Source organism: Leuresthes tenuis, unplaced genomic scaffold (genome assembly GCF_036924035.1).
Source record: "Leuresthes tenuis unplaced genomic scaffold, fLeuTen1.0.hap1 SCAF_8, whole genome shotgun sequence".
Classification (NCBI taxonomy): domain Eukaryota; kingdom Metazoa; phylum Chordata; class Actinopteri; order Atheriniformes; family Atherinopsidae; genus Leuresthes; species Leuresthes tenuis.
This window is the reverse complement of record NW_027325362.1, coordinates 35,052,551-35,074,100: the sequence shown is the minus strand read 5'-3', so window position 1 is coordinate 35,074,100 and position 21,550 is coordinate 35,052,551. Positions and strand designations below refer to the sequence as shown.

The window sequence follows — 21,550 nt, the reverse complement described above, 5'->3', positions numbered from 1 at the left end:
GACACCGAGTGCAAGGAAGTGTTCGGCAGACACCGGCCGAGTCCAAGGAAGTGTTCGGCTGACACCGGCCGAGTCCAAGGAAGTGTTCGGCTGACACCGGCCGAGTCCAAGGAAGTGTTCGGCTGACACCGGCCGAGTCCAAGGAAGTGTTCGGCTGACACCGGCCGAGTCCAAGGAAGTGTTCGGCTGACACCGGCCGAGTCCAAGGAAGTGTTCGGCTGACACCGGCCGAGTCCAAGGAAGTGTTCGGCTGACACCGGCCGAGTCCAAGGAAGTGTTCGGCTGACACCGGCCGAGTCCAAGGAAGTGTTCGGCTGACACCGGCCGAGTCCAAGGAAGTGTTCGGCTGACACCGGCCGAGTCCAAGGAAGTGTTCGGCTGACACCGGCCGAGTCCAAGGAAGTGTTCGGCTGACACCGGCCGAGTCCAAGGAAGTGTTCGGCAGACACCGAGTTAGAGGAAGTGTTCGGCAGACACCGAGTGCAAGGAAGTGTTCGGCAGACACCGAGTGCAAGGAAGTGCTCGGCAGACACCGGCCGAGTCCAAGGAAGTGTTCGGCAGACACCGGCCGAGTCCAAGGAAGTGTTCGGCTGACACCGGCCGAGTCCAAGGAAGTGTTCGGCTGACACCGGCCGAGTCCAAGGAAGTGTTCGGCAGACACCGGCCGAGTGCAAGGAAGTGTTCGGCAGACACCGGCCGAGTGCAAGGAAGTGTTCGGCTGACACCGGCCGAGTGCAAGGAAGTGTTCGGCTGACACCGGCCGAGTGCAAGGAAGTGTTCGGCTGACACCGGCCGAGTGCAAGGAAGTGTTCGGCTGACACCGGCCGAGTGCAAGGAAGTGTTCGGCTGACACCGGCCGAGTGCAAGGAAGTGTTCGGCTGACACCGGCCGAGTGCAAGGAAGTGTTCGGCTGACACCGGCCGAGTGCAAGGAAGTGTTCGGCTGACACCGGCCGAGTGCAAGGAAGTGTTCGGCTGACACCGGCCGAGTGCAAGGAAGTGTTCGGCTGACACCGGCCGAGTGCAAGGAAGTGTTCGGCTGACACCGGCCGAGTGCAAGGAAGTGTTCGGCTGACACCGGCCGAGTGCAAGGACGTACATTATTTTTACTTCATGTCTTAAAGGCTGCTGTATGCTTGGGGGGGCTACCAATGTTGGAGATTCAAGAGGATTTCCTGGCTCTGCCTTTCTAGCATTGCCAGCCATATGAGTTAAAACTGTTACAAATCAGTCTTTTAGGGATTCACTGATACCACATTTTTTTTAACCAAGTACAAGTACTTACCTTTTAGTACTAGCTGATACAGAGTACTAATCAAGGCCATTACAGTTTCTACAATTAAGCACATTTTCTTTTCTTTAGGCATATTCAACCCAAATACAACTGCACTTTGTGCATTTTAGTAATATAAAACTACTCAACGCATCGTGACTGGAACTTGACTGGAACATATTGCAGGAAAATTAAGCTCCTGTCACACTGGTATGGGTTCTGTTGTATCGGAACACTTTAATGAATACTGAGTGCGAGTACACTCACATGGTATCGGTACCGATACTGGCATCCCTATACTGTCTTTACTACCCAGCTTCTTAAATTGCCTGTGTTTTTGTCTGCCAGGGTTAGTTGGCTTGAGAGCCAAAATTTCATGTACAAATTATACTCTCTGACCTCCTCATTAGTCTTGTGTTCTCTAAGTTATGGAATTGAAATTCCTGTTGCAAAGGCCCAGAATATTTCCTCTGGCATGTTTCCAGATCTATCTTGTATTTTTTAAAACATCTCCCAACATGCAACTTAATGTTGCTTCTGTGCACGAAATTATTTTGATTTGGTTCCTCCAAACAATCATTTGTACTGCATTTGCAATGTTTACATGACCTTAATCAAAAGTTAACCAATGAAAGTCAATGAGAAAAAGAACACTATACCTTCAAAAGCATACATTGAGCACAAAAGGATGGTCGAGAGGTAAAAGATTGACTCCATTAAACTGGCCAGCTTTAAGTCCTGGACTGAATCACAGAGTACCAAAATCTGCTTCCTGAACTCTTGTGAACTTTTTCACAGTGGTAAAAACCCACTCCTGCTAACTTCTGACTTCTGAGTGCAATGTGAAAGTCTTTAGTCACCATTCTGTCTCCCATAAGACGGCTGCACTAGTTGTGGGTGTTTATTGGCTCCAGCTCAGCATGGCACAGATGTGAACACAACACCCAGGTGCTCATACTCACTGAGGATTTTGGTGTAGTCGGGGGCAGAAGAGTGGGCACGGCTCACTTTTACTTTACTGAAACGCGTTTACTGAATGTCACACAGAAGCTCTGACACTGACAGCAGCAACTTGTTGACAAGAAAAGCGAGATCACTCCATCTCGCTTTTTGATGAAACAATCATTTCATCATTCCTGTCCTGCTGTGTGGGGCTGATGTCTGCGGGGGGGGGGAGATAAACTAGTCTACATTTCTCAGAGTTTCACACACTCTGCAGGATACAATGTGATGTCATAGCACATGTACTTACAGGCTTGTCCCCTGGTAGGCATTGCTATATTGTACTGGTAAGTAGTCACCCTCGGTGATAGCAATGCCTGGTGATTGGAAAGGTTTGAATTGGCTTCAAGGGAGATCATTTTTGGCAGATTTTTTTATAAAATTATTTAAAAAATATATGAAATTTTTCTAAAGATATTCTAGATGATGTACTTGGACCTCAGAGGTGTCATTAATTTTGACCATTGTGCAACGCACAGCAACAAAGGAAAAGGGATCCGACATTCAGTTTCACATGAGTCATTTGTAACTTTTGTCAAGCTTTTCCAGACTACAGCTTCATCTGCTTCAACAGACGCTCTGCCCCACTGTGTTTGCACAATGCACCGCTGTAGTGCTGGAACTCTGAGCACTTGCAGCTGATGTGAGTGTTCTGTTGACTGATAAAGAAGCGCAGCCACTCGGCTTGGTAGTGCAGTCACACACCATTACACACTACTCTGTTTCATTCAGCTGGAAATGCAGTGTTGCATCACCGAGGCAAGTATTGGAGCGACAGTATGGTTGTTTATTTGATCTGCTTTGGATGCTGCAGATGTGCCCCAGTAGTAGTTGCTCCCTGTGGGGCAAAGCTAGTGCTGCGTTTGGCAGCTGTCCCAGTGCACAGCTCCTTTTGCTGCAGCAGTACTGGTGACCTCTGCTTACAACTTTGACAGCAGATACGTGTGATGTGCTGTCAACAAATAGGAAAAATGGTTTCTTTGACTGAATAGATGGTTGAATGAATGAAACAATATTCTCAATGGAATGTAGATGATGAATGAGGAGAAGTCTGGAGATAAATTGGCCAGTACTCGTGTATCATTTTCCAGACAGCAGCAGAGTGAACGAGCTGTGACAGGGTCTCTTTTGTATCCTTTGGGCTCTGCACAGACACCTCTCCTCATCACTAATAACAACACAGTGTCAGTGATGTTGGCTGCCGCAGTACTGTAGAGCTGCTGCAGCTGCATCTGGCCATGCTTGAGCAGTGTCTCCCTCAGGCTTCACTTACCACATAACAGCTACAGTTTTGATTGTGCAGCACACAAACATAAATAAGAGGACCCCAAGTGCATTTTGACACTTGAAAGATGCTGTGGAAAATCCTCCCGTGTGGATGTGGTACACCTCTGATTCTGGTACTCTGGTTATGAAACAAATACAGATAGTTAAAAACAAAATACATTTAGTCATCACATTTCAAAGGTTCCATTTAGGTTAAGAACATGTCATTAAAAGCAAGCATTTGTTGTCTTGCTCTGGTTAATTGTTTTGGCCATACACAATGACACCAATATATTTTTCATCAGATAGAATATTATGAGAGCGCAAACAAATGATCAAACTGAGTAAAACTTATTGAGCTGAATTTTTACTGAGGTTTTGAGTCTTCCAATCATTTCATGTTATGTTTGTGGCTGCTGCATTCTTAGTGCTGTTAAAATATTTTAAATCTTCTCAGTCGCATAACCAGTCCCATCAGAATGACCCCCCCCCCATGCCCCCACAGAGCGCCAATGTCAACGTCACTGTCTGAGTTGCATGAAGAGAAGGCTGAGACCAACTACCTACCTTTCATGCATTTTGAAGAATTACATTATGCACTTGTGTATGCAGATGGTTATTTTTGTATTTGATAAGAAATATATATCAAGAATCTGTTGACGATATAATTTTTAATGCTTCCTTTAATTCATACTCAAATCAGAATCACTTTTCAGTGAACAAACCCTCAGTTTGTGTTTCTGAGGTGATTAAGTTTAGCAATCTTTACAAAACTAAGTTAAGCAAAGCTACAGTAAATGTTTATATGGCTGTATGCTTGGCAGCATTTCAGTGTCAGAAAAACTGTAATATTGTGTGATAATTTTGTCATCTTGACAGTAGCAACATCAGAGGCTGTCCCCTGGGTAAATGTGCCACATGGAGGGTTTTGACCTTAGTTTATTTCCTCTTGGAACTGGTGTACCGTTCTTATTGAGAAAATGTGTGCTTTGATATATGCGCCTATCCCTTTATTTTTTTTCTGTGACCCTGCTCACTTCTGTTTACTTCTTCTTTGTTTTTGTGTTTCATTGTCAGTGGGCAACAGTGACCTTCCATCTTCCCCACCATGTGCTGAAGCTAGTGGTCGGTGCCATCGTCACCGAATTGAAGAAGATCAACCAGAACATAGCTGCCTTGTCTGTGGCCTCATCCATCATGGACAGGCTCTCCTACCTCTTGTCAAGTGCCAGGCCTGAGCTTGGGGTGGGCCCTGGGCGCTCTGTAGACAGGTGACAGAAAAGATTGTCAGAAAACGTTGGGATAGTATTGAAAATGAAAATCTGTGATTCTTACATTTACTTTGATTCTTCTTTTCATTGCTGAATGTATGAACTCATCAGCATCTTTCCATTTGTTCCAATTCAGGCTTGCAATACTTTCCAAAAAAGTTGGTATGAACGCAATTTAGGACTAGTAATGACTCAGAAAAATAATAATGAAGTTAAGATGCCAACAGGTGATTTATTTGGATTCATTAAGAAAGTAGTATAGAGCCAAGGCTGAGTCTTTGAGCAGCAAAGATAGGCACAAGATCTTGAGTTTGTCAACAAATGTATGAAAAAATGATTGCACTTCTCAAAGAAAGATTGGTGGGGATCTACGTATTTCTCACTCTAAAGTGCAGAATAGCATTCAGCTATTCTACAATCTGTATGAATTTCAGTGTATAAAGGACAAAGGTGCAAACCAAACCTGTTTTCACACACGAAGATTTTTTGGAGCAAGTTAGGACTGTTTTTCTGCTGCTGTCCTTAACACAAGCACAGCACAGCACATCACAGCAGGAGGCTTTCCTGTGGAGATGTGCTCTCCCAGCTGGAAATGAGAGAGGGGAAACATGCAAGAGGCAGCACATGATGCAGAATGTGGAAATGGCTGTTTTCTTTACAACCCATTCAGAATAGTAGATGAGGCTCCTTATTTTGTTGATATGAGTTCTGCATCTGTCTGTACATGTCTACAATAGTGGACAGGAAGGGGAAAGCAGCATACAGGTCAGTAGAGAGGACACACATATACTCATTTGCACAGCAGCAGCAAATGCTCTGGAATTTTCACTGCCACGTTGATGCAGTCTCACCTGCTGATGTTCTGGACATTTCACTCGGGGGCTGGGTGGAAAATCTCTACAAGATGTCCGGAGTGAATGTTGTAGACATTTGTGTGTGTACTTGCATGCCACCGCTCTGAAACAGTTGTCAAAAACAATTTTTCCAGACTGCTTTGCTTTGGAAAACACGGCTTAAGATGCACTGCATCAACATTCCTCAATGGCTGATATAATCATATGGGTTATTGTGGGAAACCTTTGTGATGCACTACTCTACAGAGTTGCAGTCACAAATGCCACTTCAAACTTGACTTGGAGGCATCCATCCCAGTGTGGAGACGTTTATTGTGGTCACACAATACAGTGCTCCGAATGTTTTCTGGAAAGAAATGTTCTCTGAACTAAAGGCCAAAAACACCATCCAGGCTGTTATCAGTCCAAAAGCCAGCCTCTGATGATGGGAGGTTGTATCAGTGCTCCTAGTAAAGGTCATTTACAATTCTTTGATTCAGTTCATTCATATTTTAGGACAACAATGCTGCCTTTAAGACAGAGAAACTGTATTCTGAAAAAAAAGAGAAGTCTTGCAAAATGTATAAATCATGGTTTCTTTTTTCTTAATGTTTGTATTTTCACTACCAACCCATTTGTTTGACATTCTTTTAACTTGAACATACTGTGACTGTTAGTCTATTTTCAAAACCCTTTGATTCATATGCCAGATTTAAGTTATTAGAGATAATGAATTCGGATTAGATGATGAATTAGTTGTGCTTTTTTTGCTAAATTTTAGCCCTTGTGTCAGGTTAGTTCAACTCTGTCAGTCAGCTGTTGAATTTGTGGCATTCGGAAAGCTTTTCATTGTGATTTTTGGGGTGCAACCTGAGATAAAAATTAAAAATAAAATAAAAAAGCATGTGAAAAAGAATTGACACTGGGGTCGCTGGCAAACAGATGCAGTAGTGGTGTCCACACCAGTCCGTACAATACAGGAGTGGTTTAAAAGCTTGTGTTCGCCACAGATCCTTGATGTACAGTGAGGCCAACAGACGGGAGACTTTTACATCATGGCCACATGCTGGGTACAGATGGGCTCAGCCTGATCCTATGGCTCAAGCAGGATTTTACCATCAGGTATGTTCTGAGAGACGTTTAGGCTGTCTTGACATCTACCAGCTCAGAGGCAGATATGCAATATATATAAATGTTTGCTTTCACGTTCACAACATTTGCCTGTTATCTTAAGAACAATTTTGCCTGTACAGTGGAAGATATTGTTTTTTTTTTGGGTCATTGCAAGACTTTTTAGTTTGATAAAGAAACACGACCTTTCATGAGTACAAACACTGAATACTACCTGTCTCCATCAGGTAATGTCAGTGCTGCTGTGGTTTCCTGTGTTAACACACCTTACACGGTGGGGAGCACAGCAAAATATTTAAGGTTAATACACCCCCATGTTTCTCCACAGCCTGCCTCAACAGGGGATGACAGAGCCATGTGTTTCACCTGCAGTGTCTGTCTCGTCTGTTGGGAACCTACAGATGAACCTTGGTGAGTGGAGCACATTAATTAGCCATGGACCTAGCTACCAGCTACAACCTGGTCTTTAAATGTACCTCATTCATGACATTTCTCCCACAGGTCTGAACATGAGCGACATTCTCCCAATTGTCCGTTTGTGAAAGGAGAGCACACACAGAATGTCCCACTGTCAGTGACGTTGGCAACCAGCCCTGCACACTTTCCAAACAGCCCAGACACTTCAGACAAGATTGCCTGCTATGGCTTTGGCAGCTGCCCACAGTTTCTGGCTGCAGCCACCAAAAGGGGCAAAATCTGTATATGGGATGTCTCCAAAATGATGAAGGTGAGCGCACCAAACTGCTCATGCATGAGACTGATGTGTCAAGACACTATGTTTCCTTTTATAGAAACTGAATGTTTCCTAAACAGGTGCACCTGAAGTTTGATGTCAACCCATATGATCCAGCCATCCTGAGGCAGCTGATCCTGTGCAGTGGTGAACAAGGCCGACAGGCACCGACTGAGTCTCAGAGACCAACCCTGACCTGGTTAGAGGAGTCATCCTCCTGCTCTGACCTACCTAAGCTTGAGGGAGACAGGTAAAGCACACACAGCGTACAAAGTATGTACACTTACACACAAAGTTTTTGTGTTTTGTCTCTCGGTGGTCAGCAGTTGATCCACAAGGAGGTTTTCACCACCATTTGCAAACACATAAATGAGACTTCCGGTGTAGCGACTGATGGAGTAGGACGTGTCTCTCTCTCTCTGAGCTCCTGCATCAACCTTTAAAAAAAATTCCATTTTAGGCACTTATTGTATTTGTAATTTTTCAGTGTATGTTTTCCTCACCACCATAATCTGATCTTAACGCTGACTTTTTGCCAATCAAAATGCCTCCAAAAGGTAAACCACCTAAACAGCCACAGTGGCCTGCTTCTCTCGCCCCATCCCCGTCTTGTAGTGACCCACTACAAGTAAGCCCACTTGAACAAGTCCAATAAAGCCAAATTGCAAGAACGCTCTATCAATATCACCAAATTGGACCAACAACTCGTTACTTGCCCCTCTCCCAGGTTACTTAAACAACGTGTTGATTAACAGACTTAATTTGATCTCATCACTGATAGTGATTTAGAGCGACTTCTTTTATGATCACACTCATTATGAACAAGGCAAGCCGGCTCCTGGCTCATCAACTACGTCGCCAGGCAGCCTCACTTATGATCCTAGAGATAAACGATTCATCGGGCACATTGCATAGGGATCCCACCACCATTGATTCTTTTTTTCACTCATTCTATTCCTCTTTATATGTGTGAATCTCCACCTGACACCACTGAAGTGAATTAATTCCTAGATAGCCTCAATTTCCCTGTGATAAGCTCAGATGCTGCTAAAAAACTTGACTTACCATTAACGGTAAAAGAAATCATTTTCGCCATGAGTAGCATGCAAAATAATAAAACTCCTGGCCCGGAGGATTTCCAATAGATTTCAGGATAATCTGTCACCATTACTGCATGCTGTATATAAGGAATCGTTGCAACATGGCACTCTCTCTCCCACTTTAAGGCAAGCCTCCATAAGTCTCCTCTTAAAAAAAAAAAAAAAAGACCCCTCTCATTAATAAATGTAGATGCTAAGATCCTTGCTAAAAATATTGTACCAACTATTGTTTCACAAGAGCAAACTGGATTTCTTAAGGGGCGGCAGTTATTCTTTAATGTCCGCATACTCTTAAATAAGAGCTACTCTAAAACTAACACATCAACACCTGAAGTAGTGATCTCGGTCAACGCTGAGAAAGCGTTGGACAGGGTTGAATGGTACTACTTATTTACTGTACTAGGGTAATTTGAGCTGGGACATGTATTAATTTTGTGGATATGTCTCCTTTATACATGTCCTCAAGCTAGCATCTCCACCAATGACATTCAATCTAGTTTTTTCACTCTATCCCATGGCACCAGATAGGGGTGACCCCTATCTCCCCTATTGTTCGCACCAGCAATAGAGCTATAGAACACCTCCATTTTGACTGGGATTTCACGATTGGGCACAGAATTTAAGTTATCACTTTATGCTGATGACTTATTGTTGTTTCAGATCCTGTCATTACTGTACCATCTATCCACTTTTCAGATATTTGGATCATTCTCAGACTATAAAGTGAATATCTCTAAAAGTGAATGCTATTCTATCAATGCTTCAGCATTACAGCTCACACAGTCTGATTTCCCTTTTAAATTGAGCCTCTCTTGCTTAAAGTATCTAGGGATCTATTTAACCAGAGCGTTACATTTTTTTTTTCTGCTAATTTCTCGCCTTTGTCTAAACTTACATTTGATCTCCAAAGATGGAGAAGTTTGCTTTTCTTGTTAATTGTAAGAATGAATGCAGTTAAAATGAACATTTTTCCCAAATTTTTCCATTATCTCCTTTTCCTTAACTTTTCCTGTGAAAGCATTTTTTAAAAATCGATTCTAAAACTATTTCTGACTTCTGACTGGGAAAGGCAGCCAGGATCCGCAAATCCACACTTCAGAGATGTAAACTCAATCGTGGATTGTCACTTCCAACTATATTATTGGGCAGCGCATAGCCACAAAATTTTGTTTTGGTGCAAATCAATGGATCTACTATGGTGCAACTTAGAGGTGCAGTCTTGTGTTTCATCCTCCCTGACTGCTCTGCTTACCTCTTTTATTCCAGCCAACCTCTCTGGCTTTAGAAATAACCAAATGGTTTGTTCCACATTTAAAATTTGTTTTCAATTTAGGAGGCACTCGGTGTTCTGATCTGTGCCTCAGACCATCGAGCCAATAGTGGTTGACAAGAAAGAAAATGCTTTGTTACTCATGTTTCATAATCACTTCTTTACTTTCAGTGATGACCAGTTGGAGGATTCAGACAGTGATGAGCATTCCCGATCGGAGTCAGTTACGGGTAAGCAGACGGCTGGTGTCCTCTATGTTAAAATCCAGATAAACTATATCTGAGGCCTATATCTGATTATCTTTTTTCCCCCCTCGTGTTTGGTTCATTAAAATACAGTTTCTATCACTGGTCTTCTGTTGTGGACAGAAGAAACCTCAGATCTTTTCTTGCATCTGTTTCAGGCCAGTCGTCTCAGTGGGAGAGCATGGATGTGAGTTTAGGGGTGACGGCACTCAGCGTTCTACAGCAGCCAGAGAAGTTGCAGTGGGAGGTGGTGGCTAGTGTGTTGGAGGACACAGTCAAAGACTTGGAGGAGCTGGGTGTGAATCCTTCACTAAACCAAACCAAGGCCCACTCCCAGGCTAAAGCAAAAGACAAGGCCACTGACCACCACAACATTCCCTTTCCCTGTTTGCTGGCAGGTGGCCTACTCAGCTACCGCTCACCATCTAGCACCCCCATGGCTGGACCTTCATCTGCAGTCTCAACTACAACACGTAGGACCACAGATGGACCGCTAAGGACTCAGGGCACTGAGACTTTCTTTGGACCTCTGCAGGAGCAGGGTCCCATGGAGATAGAGTCTTGTAATCCCCAGACTGCAGCCCAGGAACAGGGCTTCTCTAACCTAACAGGTTCTCAACTCCCAAGCCCGTCCTCTCTGCCAGCTGTGCGTAGGACTATACCTGTGCTGCTGCTGTACAGCATCAGAGAGGTGGATGACAAGTCCTCGGGGCAGGTTTTTGCTCAGATGAACAACCTAATGAGCAAAGGACTCCACGAGGAGGGCTTCACAGTGCCACAAATCATTGAGATGGAGTTTGATACACATGAGCAGCTTCTTCTTCAGGACCCTCCTATCACCTACATTCAGCAGTTTGCTGATGCGGCGACGAATCTGACAGGGTTGGACGGTCACATTGACAAATGGAGCACACTGGCTGCAGCTACTGTCTCCACCCCACCTCGTCCTGGAGCACTGGTGCAGTGCTTGAGGCTGCCAAAACAGCTGGAGGAGGAGAATCTTTATGTGGACTCTATCACACCATGCTGGGATGGAGTGCACCTTCTGGTCGGCCTGCAGCCATGTGGCTCTGAGTCTTTTAGTGCTTCAAACCAAGTAGAGGCTCTCAACAATATAAATCGTCTACACTCAGCCCTGTGCAGCCAGCGCAAAGGAGACTCACTTCATCCAGTGGCCAATGGGGTGGAAGGCCATCACCCAGGGGGGTCACCACCACAGACTCCACTTATCCTACCCCCAGCAGATCAGCAGCAACAGCGGAGGTCCCCGAGTAGTGGGGGTGGAGGGGGTTATCTTGCACTGTACAAGCTCAACTACTCCACCCGCATCGTCACTTTGGACGAGGAGCCCATCAAGGTGCAGCAAATTAAGGACCCTTGTGATACCATTACTTCCCTTATATTGCTTCCACCAGATGTGCTTGACAGCAGAGAGGATGACAGTGAAGAGACTCCTGAGGACACTGTCCCTTCAGCTCCAAAAAATGGTTCATCTGGGCTTGGAACAGGCCTGGCAGGCTCTGCTGCCTCTGGAACTGGGACTGCATGTGGAGCAACCACAACCGGCAGCAGTGCAACTGTCACCAGCCCCTCCACCTCTGCCTCCAGCCACAAAGAGTGCAAGCGGGTTGAGGTGACAGGCCTGGGCCATCTGGTGGTAACCACACAGGCTGGGTATATTATGATACTGGACCTATCCACATTGGAGGCCTTGGCCAAGGTGGAACCACCTAAAAAAGAAGGGTCAACTGAGGAAACAGACCCCTTTGTCTCAGTTATCTACTGCTCTGGGACTGACCGCCTTTGTGCCTGCACCAAAGGTAATTATTTTATACTGTACTTGTATGTTTCACTACAAGCAGCACTGCTAATCACTTGTTGGGATGGACTGGCTATAATGGCCCTGGCTGCAACACTGTAACACTCTCGAACACTGGAATAAGTTGGAATTTAGTGAGGGTGCCATTACAAGGTGGTGTTGATTGGGAACTTTGTTTAAACCTGCAGATGTTGTTTAAATATTCTTTGCAGTTCTGCCATATTACACTATTCAAAATGTTGATTACAACTTGTCATTTTCAGTATTTCTTTTTTTAGTGAGTGTAGATGGTATGTTTATTTGATTAAGTAAACCTAACCCTAACCCTCTGTTTCTCTTCATAAAAATGCATCATGTCACTTTTCTCTCTCATTTCTTCTGAAGGTGGAGAACTTCATTTCCTTCAAATTGGAGGTGTGTGTGATGATATAGATGACGGAGACATGTTTATTGATGGCCCCCTTTCAAAAGGGGCTGAACTGCTGCTTGAAGGGGCCAAGCCCTCTTCCAACCCTTCTAGTCCAGGAATCACAGGTTTGAATTGACACAAACACAGGCATTAATTCTACACTGAAGATTTTCCACGTCAGATTGTGTGGGGTTTTATTTTCCCAACTCGCCTTTGAGCAGGAGTGGACCTCCTTGTGGATCAACTGCTGACCACCGAGAGTTTGATGTCCTTGGTGGAGATGACTCGCTTTGAGACATTAACGCCCCGCTTTTCGGCTACTGTGCCGCCATGTTGGGTGGAGGTGCAGCAGGAGCAGCAGCAGCGACGCCACCCACAGCACCTTCACCAACAGCACCACGGAGATGCAGCTCAGCACACCCGGACATGGAAGCTCCAGAGTGACAGGTAGCTCGTTATCAGCCATCTCTTCTGTCCAGGCTTTTATGTTTCATGTGAAAAGTGTTTTCTTTATTTTATTCCACTTGTTTATACTTTGGTAAGTGTTCTTCCACATTGACTTTAAATGATGTGCATCAATAAGTATATACAAATTACAGTTACAGTATTTATGTGGGCTTCTCAAGGTGGCACCTTTTCAGCTCCTGAACCACACCAAAACCACTGCCTTTGTGCTCTGGTGGTAGTGAGGGTCTTCCTTTTACTTTATCACATTAATCTTGACACTGGAGTGATGAAATCTTATTGAGAAATAATTTTTTTGTTTCAGTTTGAATTGACATGTCTAATGGCAACAGCAAGTACCTGATATTTGATTTAGTAGCTTTAAACATTCAATGGAATGGTTCCTTCTCTAATGGTGACTTGTTTGTGTCCACAGCTCCAGCTGGGATGAGCATGTGTTTGAGCTGGTTCTGCCTAAGGCCTGCATGGTGGGCCATGTGGACTTTAAGTTTGTCCTGAATGCCAACATTGTCAACATTCCACAGATCCAAGTCACTTTACTAAAAAACAAGGCACCCGGGCTTGGCAAAGTCAGCGGTGAGGACACTTTATTAAACTGCTAGTAATCTAGTGTATGTGTTTGTCATGCTGGCCAAATGTGGTCCTGCAGCCACATACCTAAGCAGGAACTGTTTTTTTTTTTTCCCAACATGATGACATCACAGCTGCACCAGATGCAGTGAAACTTCACTGCTGAGTGTGACAGTGGGCGTGTTACAAACACCCCTACAATGCGTGTCGCTCAGAAAGTGAACAGGGCTTCTCTTTTGGAGTTATCAGGTCCAGGTCCTGGTTCAGCAACATTATGTTCCCAAAAAAGGAGTGATTTCAGCTGACTCCATTTATATTGTTGAATTTATATTGAGCCTTCAAAATAGCTCTGGAGTAAATATGACACATCATAAAACTCTTTGATAATATCTCCCCTCCAGAATGCCTGCCATCCTTTAGTGGTTGTGTGTGTTCTCATGTCATTCCACCTGTTTCAAACTTGTTTTTTGGCAGGGACTCAGTTAAGTGCAGTGCCACGTCTGGAGTCATGTGCATGGGAAGGTTTAAGACTAAGTTTTAAGCTTCTGCTTGGGTTTGTTGCAAACTGAGTCAGCTTTACTCTGATGTTGTCAGCCGTTTCACCAAAGCAACTGTTGTTTGTCATTTCACTGTTCGCGGCCCTTTGCCTTTGGGGTCATCAACACTGGTAATGGTCACAACAGAACACAACTTGGTTTCAAAATGGTCTTTTAGTTTAAAGTCTTTCAATGTTTTAATGTTTTTCTTCTATTAAATCAAATCATTAATCTAGTATAAATGCAAGATTTTTCACTGTGTCAATAGGAGCTGCTTTGTTATTGCAAAAAGATGTTATTGTCTTTCCTATCAGCTTTAAGTATTTTCTTCTTGCCATGTAGAACTGAGGTGAACAAAGAAACTATGTGTGTCTGACTCTTGTTTCTCATCCCATGAGTAGAGACGGCAGTGGACAGACAGATCTCCTTTCCTCTTTCAAACATTCTCCATGCTAATGGGGAGAAGAATGGCCAACCCCTGCTGCAGGACTTCACAGAGGACATCCAATTCATGGACATTGAGGAGACCTCGGGTAAAAAAAAAACATCTGCTGAAATTTTATTTGAAAAGGGACCATGTAGGATATTAAATAGAAATGTTGCCATTTGAATCAGGGTTGCTTTAAGCTAGAAGTGTTTAAAAGTTTTAAGCACTGCAAATAGCCGTCAACCGAAATAAGAACTGTAATTCCATTTTTTCCAAAAGGATTCAGTTCTCTTAACGTTTTCATTGCGGTATTGTGTTGCTGTGTAGCCATCCAAAAGCAGAGAGACTAATAAGAATAAGACCTTAGCCAATTTATGCATTTTTGGGATATGCTGGCAAAGTCTCGGTTCAGTCATCAGATTCCATCGTTATCAATACAACTTCTTGAGAAAAACTTCATGCAACTCTAGGCCAAAGTAAATGTTGTGACATTGCAGAGCTTCTATTGAAACAACACCACTCATGTGTTTGGAAGATATGATACTTCTTACCAGTGACTTAAATTTACTCGTCATTAAGGTTGTATTTAGCTTCCTGAAACAGCTAAAAACTGGATATGTACTGTGGAACCTGATTAGGTTGTCTGTCTGTTACAGGTTCAGTGTTGTGTCCATTCTTAGAGGACCACAAAGAGGACATTCTGTGTGGTCCGGTGTGGCTGGCCAGTGGGCTGGACCTCTCTGGTCACTCTGGCATGCTCAGCCTCACCAGTCCTAAGCTGGTCAAAGGTAATAACGATCACAGTCAAACTCATTTCCAGCTACAATCTGTGTTTTTAGTTGTTTAACTCAGACAATACAAGCCTGTCACAAAGGAGGACTTTTTAGATTGATTGTCACTTGTGGTAAGTTTTGTTGTTTATTGGTGCTTTATTGTTTCACTCAGCTTGTTTTTTTTCTTTTACTAGTAAAATACTCTTGGAATTACTCCCCTTGTCACAGCTTGACACTGCAGATGTTTGTGCTCAGCAAGGTCTTTGGATCATCCTTGATGTTTAAACTTGTCTTTCTGCTGCAGGCATGGCAGGAGGGAAGTACCGTTCCTTTCTGGTTCACATCAAAGCAGTGAGTGACAGTGGCATGGAGGAGAGCCCAAGGCCTGTGGTGAGAATGCCCAGTGCCAAGCCTCAGAGCTCCAAAGCCCACTCGCTGTCAACCCTGCTACAGCGAGCGCAGGCCTCCAAGGTACAAATTCACTGTTTCTAACCTTTTTTTTTTCTGTCCATAATAGCATTGAGAGATTCTTTCCTAATCTGCTTTTAGTTGAGTGAGGGGAGAGGAAACCCAATTCATGTAGTGGCCAAGAATACAGTCTGAACTTACTATCATGAAAACACTGACATGATGTAGAATAGAAATACTTTATTCATCCCAAACTGGGAGATTTCGTTGCAGTAGCAGCATATACACCCGAGACGAAGAAATAAACGTAGAAAGCACAACCAACCTAGATGGTAGTAGTATAAATAAAAGTATCAAATTCAACCTTTAAAAAAGTAATTACAGAAAATAAGATTAAAGTCAAAAATATTGTAAATATACAACAAAAGTATTAAAGTGTTTCATCAGCAGTTATTGAACAGATGTACAAATAATCAGTACGTTTCACAGAAAATCTATCTAAAGTGCATATAGAGAATAATGAGCAGTGCTTTCAGCTTTTATTAAACAGTGTGATGGCATGTGGCAGGAATGATTTCCTGTCTCTGCGCCTTCGACAGCGGAGCTGAAGCAGCCTGTGTGAGAAGGTGCTCCGCTGTCTGACCACGTTGTGATGGAGAGGGTGCTGATTATTATCCATAATGGACAACAGCTTATTCCGTGTCCTCCTCTCCACCACGGTCTCAAAAGACTCCAACCTGAGACCAAGTGCAGAGCCAGCTTTCTGAATGATTTAGTCCAGTCTGTTAGTGTCGCTCTGATCCTATCTGATAATATCTGATGATATTTGGGTTACTGTTTGCAAGCACATCTGGAATGGAACAGTGAACAAATAAGTTTTACTGTACAGATGGATTACTATAGATTTCTATTGTACAAGTGTGATTTTCTTAATGTGTAAGATTTTACAGAAAATACAGATCTCGATTGATAGTAAATGGTAAAAAAATGTTAGATCTGTAATGTGTGACTTAAGTTAAACCCTTTATATAAAAAAATTATTACCTCACCATTGCACAAATAACAATGCTCACTAACACAGTCACATGAATGTATTTTCTTCTTCACATTCTGTGTGTGTGTAGGAGAAGGTTTCTGCAGGGAAAACCGAGACCTCTGCTCAGTCTAAGAAGGTGGAGAACCTGCGGGGCTGTGACCTGCTGCAGGAAGTTTCAGTCACAATCAGAAGGTTCAAGAAGACGTCCGTACTAAAAGAAAGGTCTCTTGTTCTCTTCAGAAAGAACAACTAAAACCTAAACAGTATAATTCATATGCAATGGTTGTATTATTAATAACATTTAGGCAGAGATGATGTGATCTCTAATAGTCTGCTTTTTTTGTTTAGTAAAGTTTAGTCTTTGCTTCTTTGTGTTTTTCAGGATCCAACGCTGTGCTATGTTGCAGTTTCCAGACTTTCACGAGAAGTTACTGGATGCACTGTGTCAGCAGGCAGAAGGCAGCGCTGCCACTGAACATGCCCAAAGCCTGATCCTAGACATCTTGTGCTGGTTAGCCGGCGTGTTCTCCAATGGACCCTGCAGGTTTGCCCAAACCCAGAGCCTGTAGCAAAAAAGAGCATGTAGATCATATATCTCTGTAAGTGATATATTCCAGAAATAACGAATACACCCTATGTCCTGTTTTTAGCATAAGAGAAGGAAAGGACGGCTTGCTGGCGAAAACGCGGATGAGGTTAATGGATATTGTGCGGGTGTGTTTCTTTGAAGCTGGCCGCAGCATAGCGCACAAATGTGCCCGCTTTCTTGCACTTTGTATTAGGTAAGAAACCTGATTATTAGCTGCCAAAACATATCGACTGATATGATTTTCCTCTACACTACCTTTTAAAAACTTGCATAATGTCTTGGATTTTGGTTCCACTTTGTGTGTTTTTGGCAGCTTTCTGGTTCTCATGCTTTGGATTTTGCTCCAAAAAAAAAAGAAAAATCTCTGTTTGATTTGCACTCAAATTCAGAAGCAATCATAATTAGAAATGGACGGTGATGGTTAAGAGTATGTTTGAGAACAGCCTTTTTCTCTCCATGAAAAAAGAATGTCATGATGTTGTGTTTGGTCAGGCAGCCTTAAGTTTCAGGTGATGCAGTTATTCTCTATGGCATCAGCATTTTAGGCTTCCATGGCCCATGATAAGAGGCACTTTTTTTTTTCTTCCTCACTGTAGCAATGGGAAAGGAGACCCAAGTCAACAGGGTTTTGGCATGAGCCTCCTGAAGGCTCTGCTTGATAATATGCCTTACTTGCCTGCTGCAGCAACAGGTGGTGAGTACCTGCGCAACATCGCAGAGCAGCATCCGGCACCTTTCCCTTTAGTGACCCTAAAGCAGAATTCATTTTCTAACCTCTCTTTTCTCTGACCTCTGTTCTTAGGCTCAGTGTTTTGGTACTTTGTGTTGCTAAACTATGTGAAAGAGGAGGACATGGCGGGCTGCAGCACCGCTTGTGCCTCCTTGCTCACGGCCATCTCTCGGCAGCTTCAGGACCGCCTCACTCCACTGGAAGCACTGCTGCAAACCAGGTACCTCTCTCGCGGTTCCGTTAAAGAATGGTTTGCAGGCTCATTAGCCTCTGCCAACACACTGTTATACTGTTTAATTACGCTTGAAGACTGCAAGTTGTTCTGCTGTCCTTACTAATTAATTTATCTTAATTTCAGGTATGGTCTGTACAGCTCTCCATTCGACCCGGTGTTGTTTGACCTGGAGGTCAGTGGTTCCTCCTGTAAGAATGCCTTCAACAGCAGCATCGGAGTCCAGTCAGATGAGATTGATCTATCTGACATTCTCTCAGGTATGAGCTCTGATTGACATAGCATTCTATTCTGTCAGACATGTGATTCTTTCAACCTTTTGAAGCCAATTAAAAACTAGACTCAGCCTGTATCACACATCATACTGTATCACAGCAGGTTACTCCATTCAGGCTATTTAACAGACATCTTTGTTGTGGTCTGGATCTGTCTCAGAACATGAACAGCAGGGTTTGAACAGTTGTCAAGCATGAAAATGTGGTCTGTTTCTCTTTTGTTTACAAGTCCTAACCTCTGTAATACAGTAGTACGTTTCCAAGAGTCACTGACTTCTCCCCCCCCCCCATGGGAAGCCTCCAGGAATATGACCAATAAGAGGACACTTCCCCTGACTGCTTTCGTTCTCTTATTTAATTCTGAAATTATTCCAAACTATTTGGAGTTACGATGAGAGCAAAGTTAATCTTGAGGTAGCCAAGATTGCGAATTCAGTTACTGTAAATGATCATGCCATGTCCCCTTTAACAGTTTCACTCCATCACAAGGCAGATCTTTGTCCACCCTGACTTCTGTCTTTTCAACAGCATTGAGAAGCTAAAGGAGCAACAGCACCAACACAACAATGAGCAGCTCGCAGGTCAAATTGACCCACATATTTACAAGGCTGCCTCAGAAGTTTTTACATGTGGACGTGCATGAGCTACGTTCAGCCCTTATGTCGACCAGTGACCAGAAACTGATTATTGATCATTTGCAGCACAAACAGTTAGCCACCTTTGCTATTTTAGCAGTTTCAGATGCCTTATCCAAGGCACTTTTGGAACCCCTGGAATAAGTGCATCGTATGATGCTTTGATTTGAAACAGCCCTCTTGTTGGTGTTTACTTAAAGGTCTCACTCACTCCCGAGAGGAGCTCTGATGTTGCATGTGGGGTGTTTTTCAGGGAATGGAAAAGCAAGTAGCTGTGCAGCAGCAGAGGGCAGCTTCACAGCATTAACTGGACTCCTGGAGGTGGAGCCTTTGCACTTTACTTGTATCTCCACCAGTGATGGCACACGGGTGGAACGAGATGATGCCAGCATGTTCACTGGTAAAACCCCTGTGATGATTTATCTTTTTTTTGCAAATTTCACTATGTCACTTGGTCATTCATTGAATTTGTGTGCCTTACCTTTTACCCCTAGTGAGTACATTTGGTGTGACCCCGGCAGTGGGTGGCCTAACGACAGGAACAGTTGGAGAAGCTTCAACAGCTCTAAGTTCTGCGGCCCAGGTGGCCCTCCAGTCGCTGTCGCATGCCATGGTATCAGCTGAGCAGCAGCTGCAGGTCCTGCAGGAAAAACAGCAGCAACTGCTGAAGCTGCAACAGCAGGTGAAAGACTAAGTCATTGTGAAATACCCTCACAGTCATAGATACTCCTTGTGTTTCAGCTTTTCTCTGCCAGTTCTGGGACAATTGCCTTCCACTAAATTTAAATACTGCTGTAGAGGTGAAACACCATGTGAGTTCCTTGCACTTAGCAGGTTGGTGGCACTGCTGCCGATCATATTAATCAATTGGATGGTTTGTCACATCAAAGTACAGACTTCGATAGCACAGGCCCATGATAGGGAAAGAAAAGTAAGAAAGTTCAATGTACACAGTGCAGAGAGCCAAGCATACAAATAAAACTATATTATCAGCATTATTGTTATAGTTGAAAGATGTTTGGTAAAATCAAACTTTCAGTGAACCTCAAACCTGAATATTTGACATAGGAAGGCTAGTTTTTTTTCCTTTGTTTGTATGCATGTATGTAGTGGAATATATAACAAATACATGCTGTGTGTACTAATACACAGCCATTTGTGTGGCAAATTTTTGGAAAACTTAATAACAAAAATACTTTATAATTCTCAGTTTTGTTGAATAATTGTAATAAGTAACATTTTACATAACATTTTTGGCCTCTCAAAACATTAAGTGACCAAATCCCCATTCCCATGACAACCTTGGGCATTGCATCCATGGAATGGGTTCGTGTCTGGATTGCTATGTGTACAAAAGTAATGGTTAGCAGTTCAGCTATTTCAAGAGTTTGTATCTATATGTAAGGCATTTGATACGTAAAGAAAATATTTAATCAGTGTCTGTTTTTGATCATTTTCTGAGGTAAATTGATGATTTAATAAATATGCACATATTAGTGTGAGGCCTTAAACATCTATCACTTGAAAATGATTAAATCCAATAAGGAATTGAAGTTATTACGGTTTGATGTTGTAAATGTGAAAATCTGAAAATGTGAGTGTTGTTGCAGTGTAGAAAATGAATATGTGAGAATTTTAACAACAGCACAAAGAGATGACTGAGTTGAGCTTTTCTAAATGATAAACCAAAAGGGGGAGACATTTCCTGCGTTAAGTTAGAGGTTAGATTCACACAGGTGGAGCGGTCTCATAGTGCAGTGTCTTCATACAGTCACATACTGCTTCTGCCTGCTCATACTAAACTGTTGTCATGCCCGTCCAGTGTTTTTATTTGGAGAAATGTTTAGCTGTTAGTAACACCTGACATCTGTGCTGAAAACAGAAGGCCAAGCTGGAGGCCAAGCTGCATCAGACCACTTCTGCAGCAGCTGCTGTCGCCTCAGGGGTGGGACCTATCCATAACTCCGTGCCTTCCAACCCTTCGTCCGCTCCAGGCTTCTTTATTCACCCCTCTGACGTCATCCCACCTACACCTAAAACCACACCCCTCTTCATGACCCCTCCTCTCACACCACCCAATGAGGCGGTGTCTGCGGCCTTCAGTGCTGAGTTAGCTCACCTGTTCCCTGGCTCCATGATGGATCCTGGACCTGTCAACCTGGCTGCACATAAGAACACACAGAGGGCCAAGTCGGTAAGTAACCTGAAATTTTATGCCGGGTTTGTTGGCACCTACCTTTGAGTTAATAGCAGCTAGCTCTTTTTCCCATTTTAAACAGGCAAAAAGACAGTGTGCACCTCAGTCTATGATTGTTGAACAATCTCCAGGACATCATGATCTTTGATTGTTCCACTGTGTTATTGCTGTCAGTAAATGAAATCACCCAAGACGCCATAGAAAAATGATAAAGGTGGCATATTATGGCCTTTTTGCCCCCTTCGTTTCTTCAACAATTTGACAAATTTTTCTGTCTTATGAAGATGTATGAGACAGGCTTCAATCAAACACCACGCACAATAAAA

At 43.4% G+C, this 21,550-nt stretch overlaps 1 protein-coding gene across 5 annotated transcripts in view; it reads left to right on the top strand.

Annotated features, from left to right (window-relative positions):
- The window catches only part of birc6 (baculoviral IAP repeat containing 6), a 111,504-nt gene that overhangs the window by 13,879 nt on the left and 76,075 nt on the right, over nt 1-21,550 (top strand). For 4 of the 5 annotated variants that reach the window (XM_072391563.1, XM_072391560.1, XM_072391562.1 and 1 more), the window contains exons 4-25: nt 4,618-4,811; nt 6,655-6,766; nt 7,104-7,186; nt 7,277-7,502; nt 7,589-7,758; nt 10,050-10,108; nt 10,282-11,943; nt 12,327-12,476; nt 12,573-12,798; nt 13,232-13,392; nt 14,324-14,455; nt 15,006-15,137; nt 15,427-15,593; nt 16,655-16,788; nt 16,949-17,110; nt 17,217-17,348; nt 17,752-17,849; nt 17,958-18,105; nt 18,244-18,377; nt 19,281-19,427; nt 19,522-19,709; nt 20,910-21,221. In XM_072391563.1, the coding sequence (XP_072247664.1) occupies nt 4,618-4,811; nt 6,655-6,766; nt 7,104-7,186; nt 7,277-7,502; nt 7,589-7,758; nt 10,050-10,108; nt 10,282-11,943; nt 12,327-12,476; nt 12,573-12,798; nt 13,232-13,392; nt 14,324-14,455; nt 15,006-15,137; nt 15,427-15,593; nt 16,655-16,788; nt 16,949-17,110; nt 17,217-17,348; nt 17,752-17,849; nt 17,958-18,105; nt 18,244-18,377; nt 19,281-19,427; nt 19,522-19,709; nt 20,910-21,221 (4,929 nt within the window). The remainder of the gene's footprint in view (nt 1-4,617; nt 4,812-6,654; nt 6,767-7,103; nt 7,187-7,276; nt 7,503-7,588; nt 7,759-10,049; nt 10,109-10,281; nt 11,944-12,326; nt 12,477-12,572; nt 12,799-13,231; nt 13,393-14,323; nt 14,456-15,005; nt 15,138-15,426; nt 15,594-16,654; nt 16,789-16,948; nt 17,111-17,216; nt 17,349-17,751; nt 17,850-17,957; nt 18,106-18,243; nt 18,378-19,280; nt 19,428-19,521; nt 19,710-20,909; nt 21,222-21,550) is intronic. The other variant, XM_072391561.1, reaches the window with a different exon arrangement.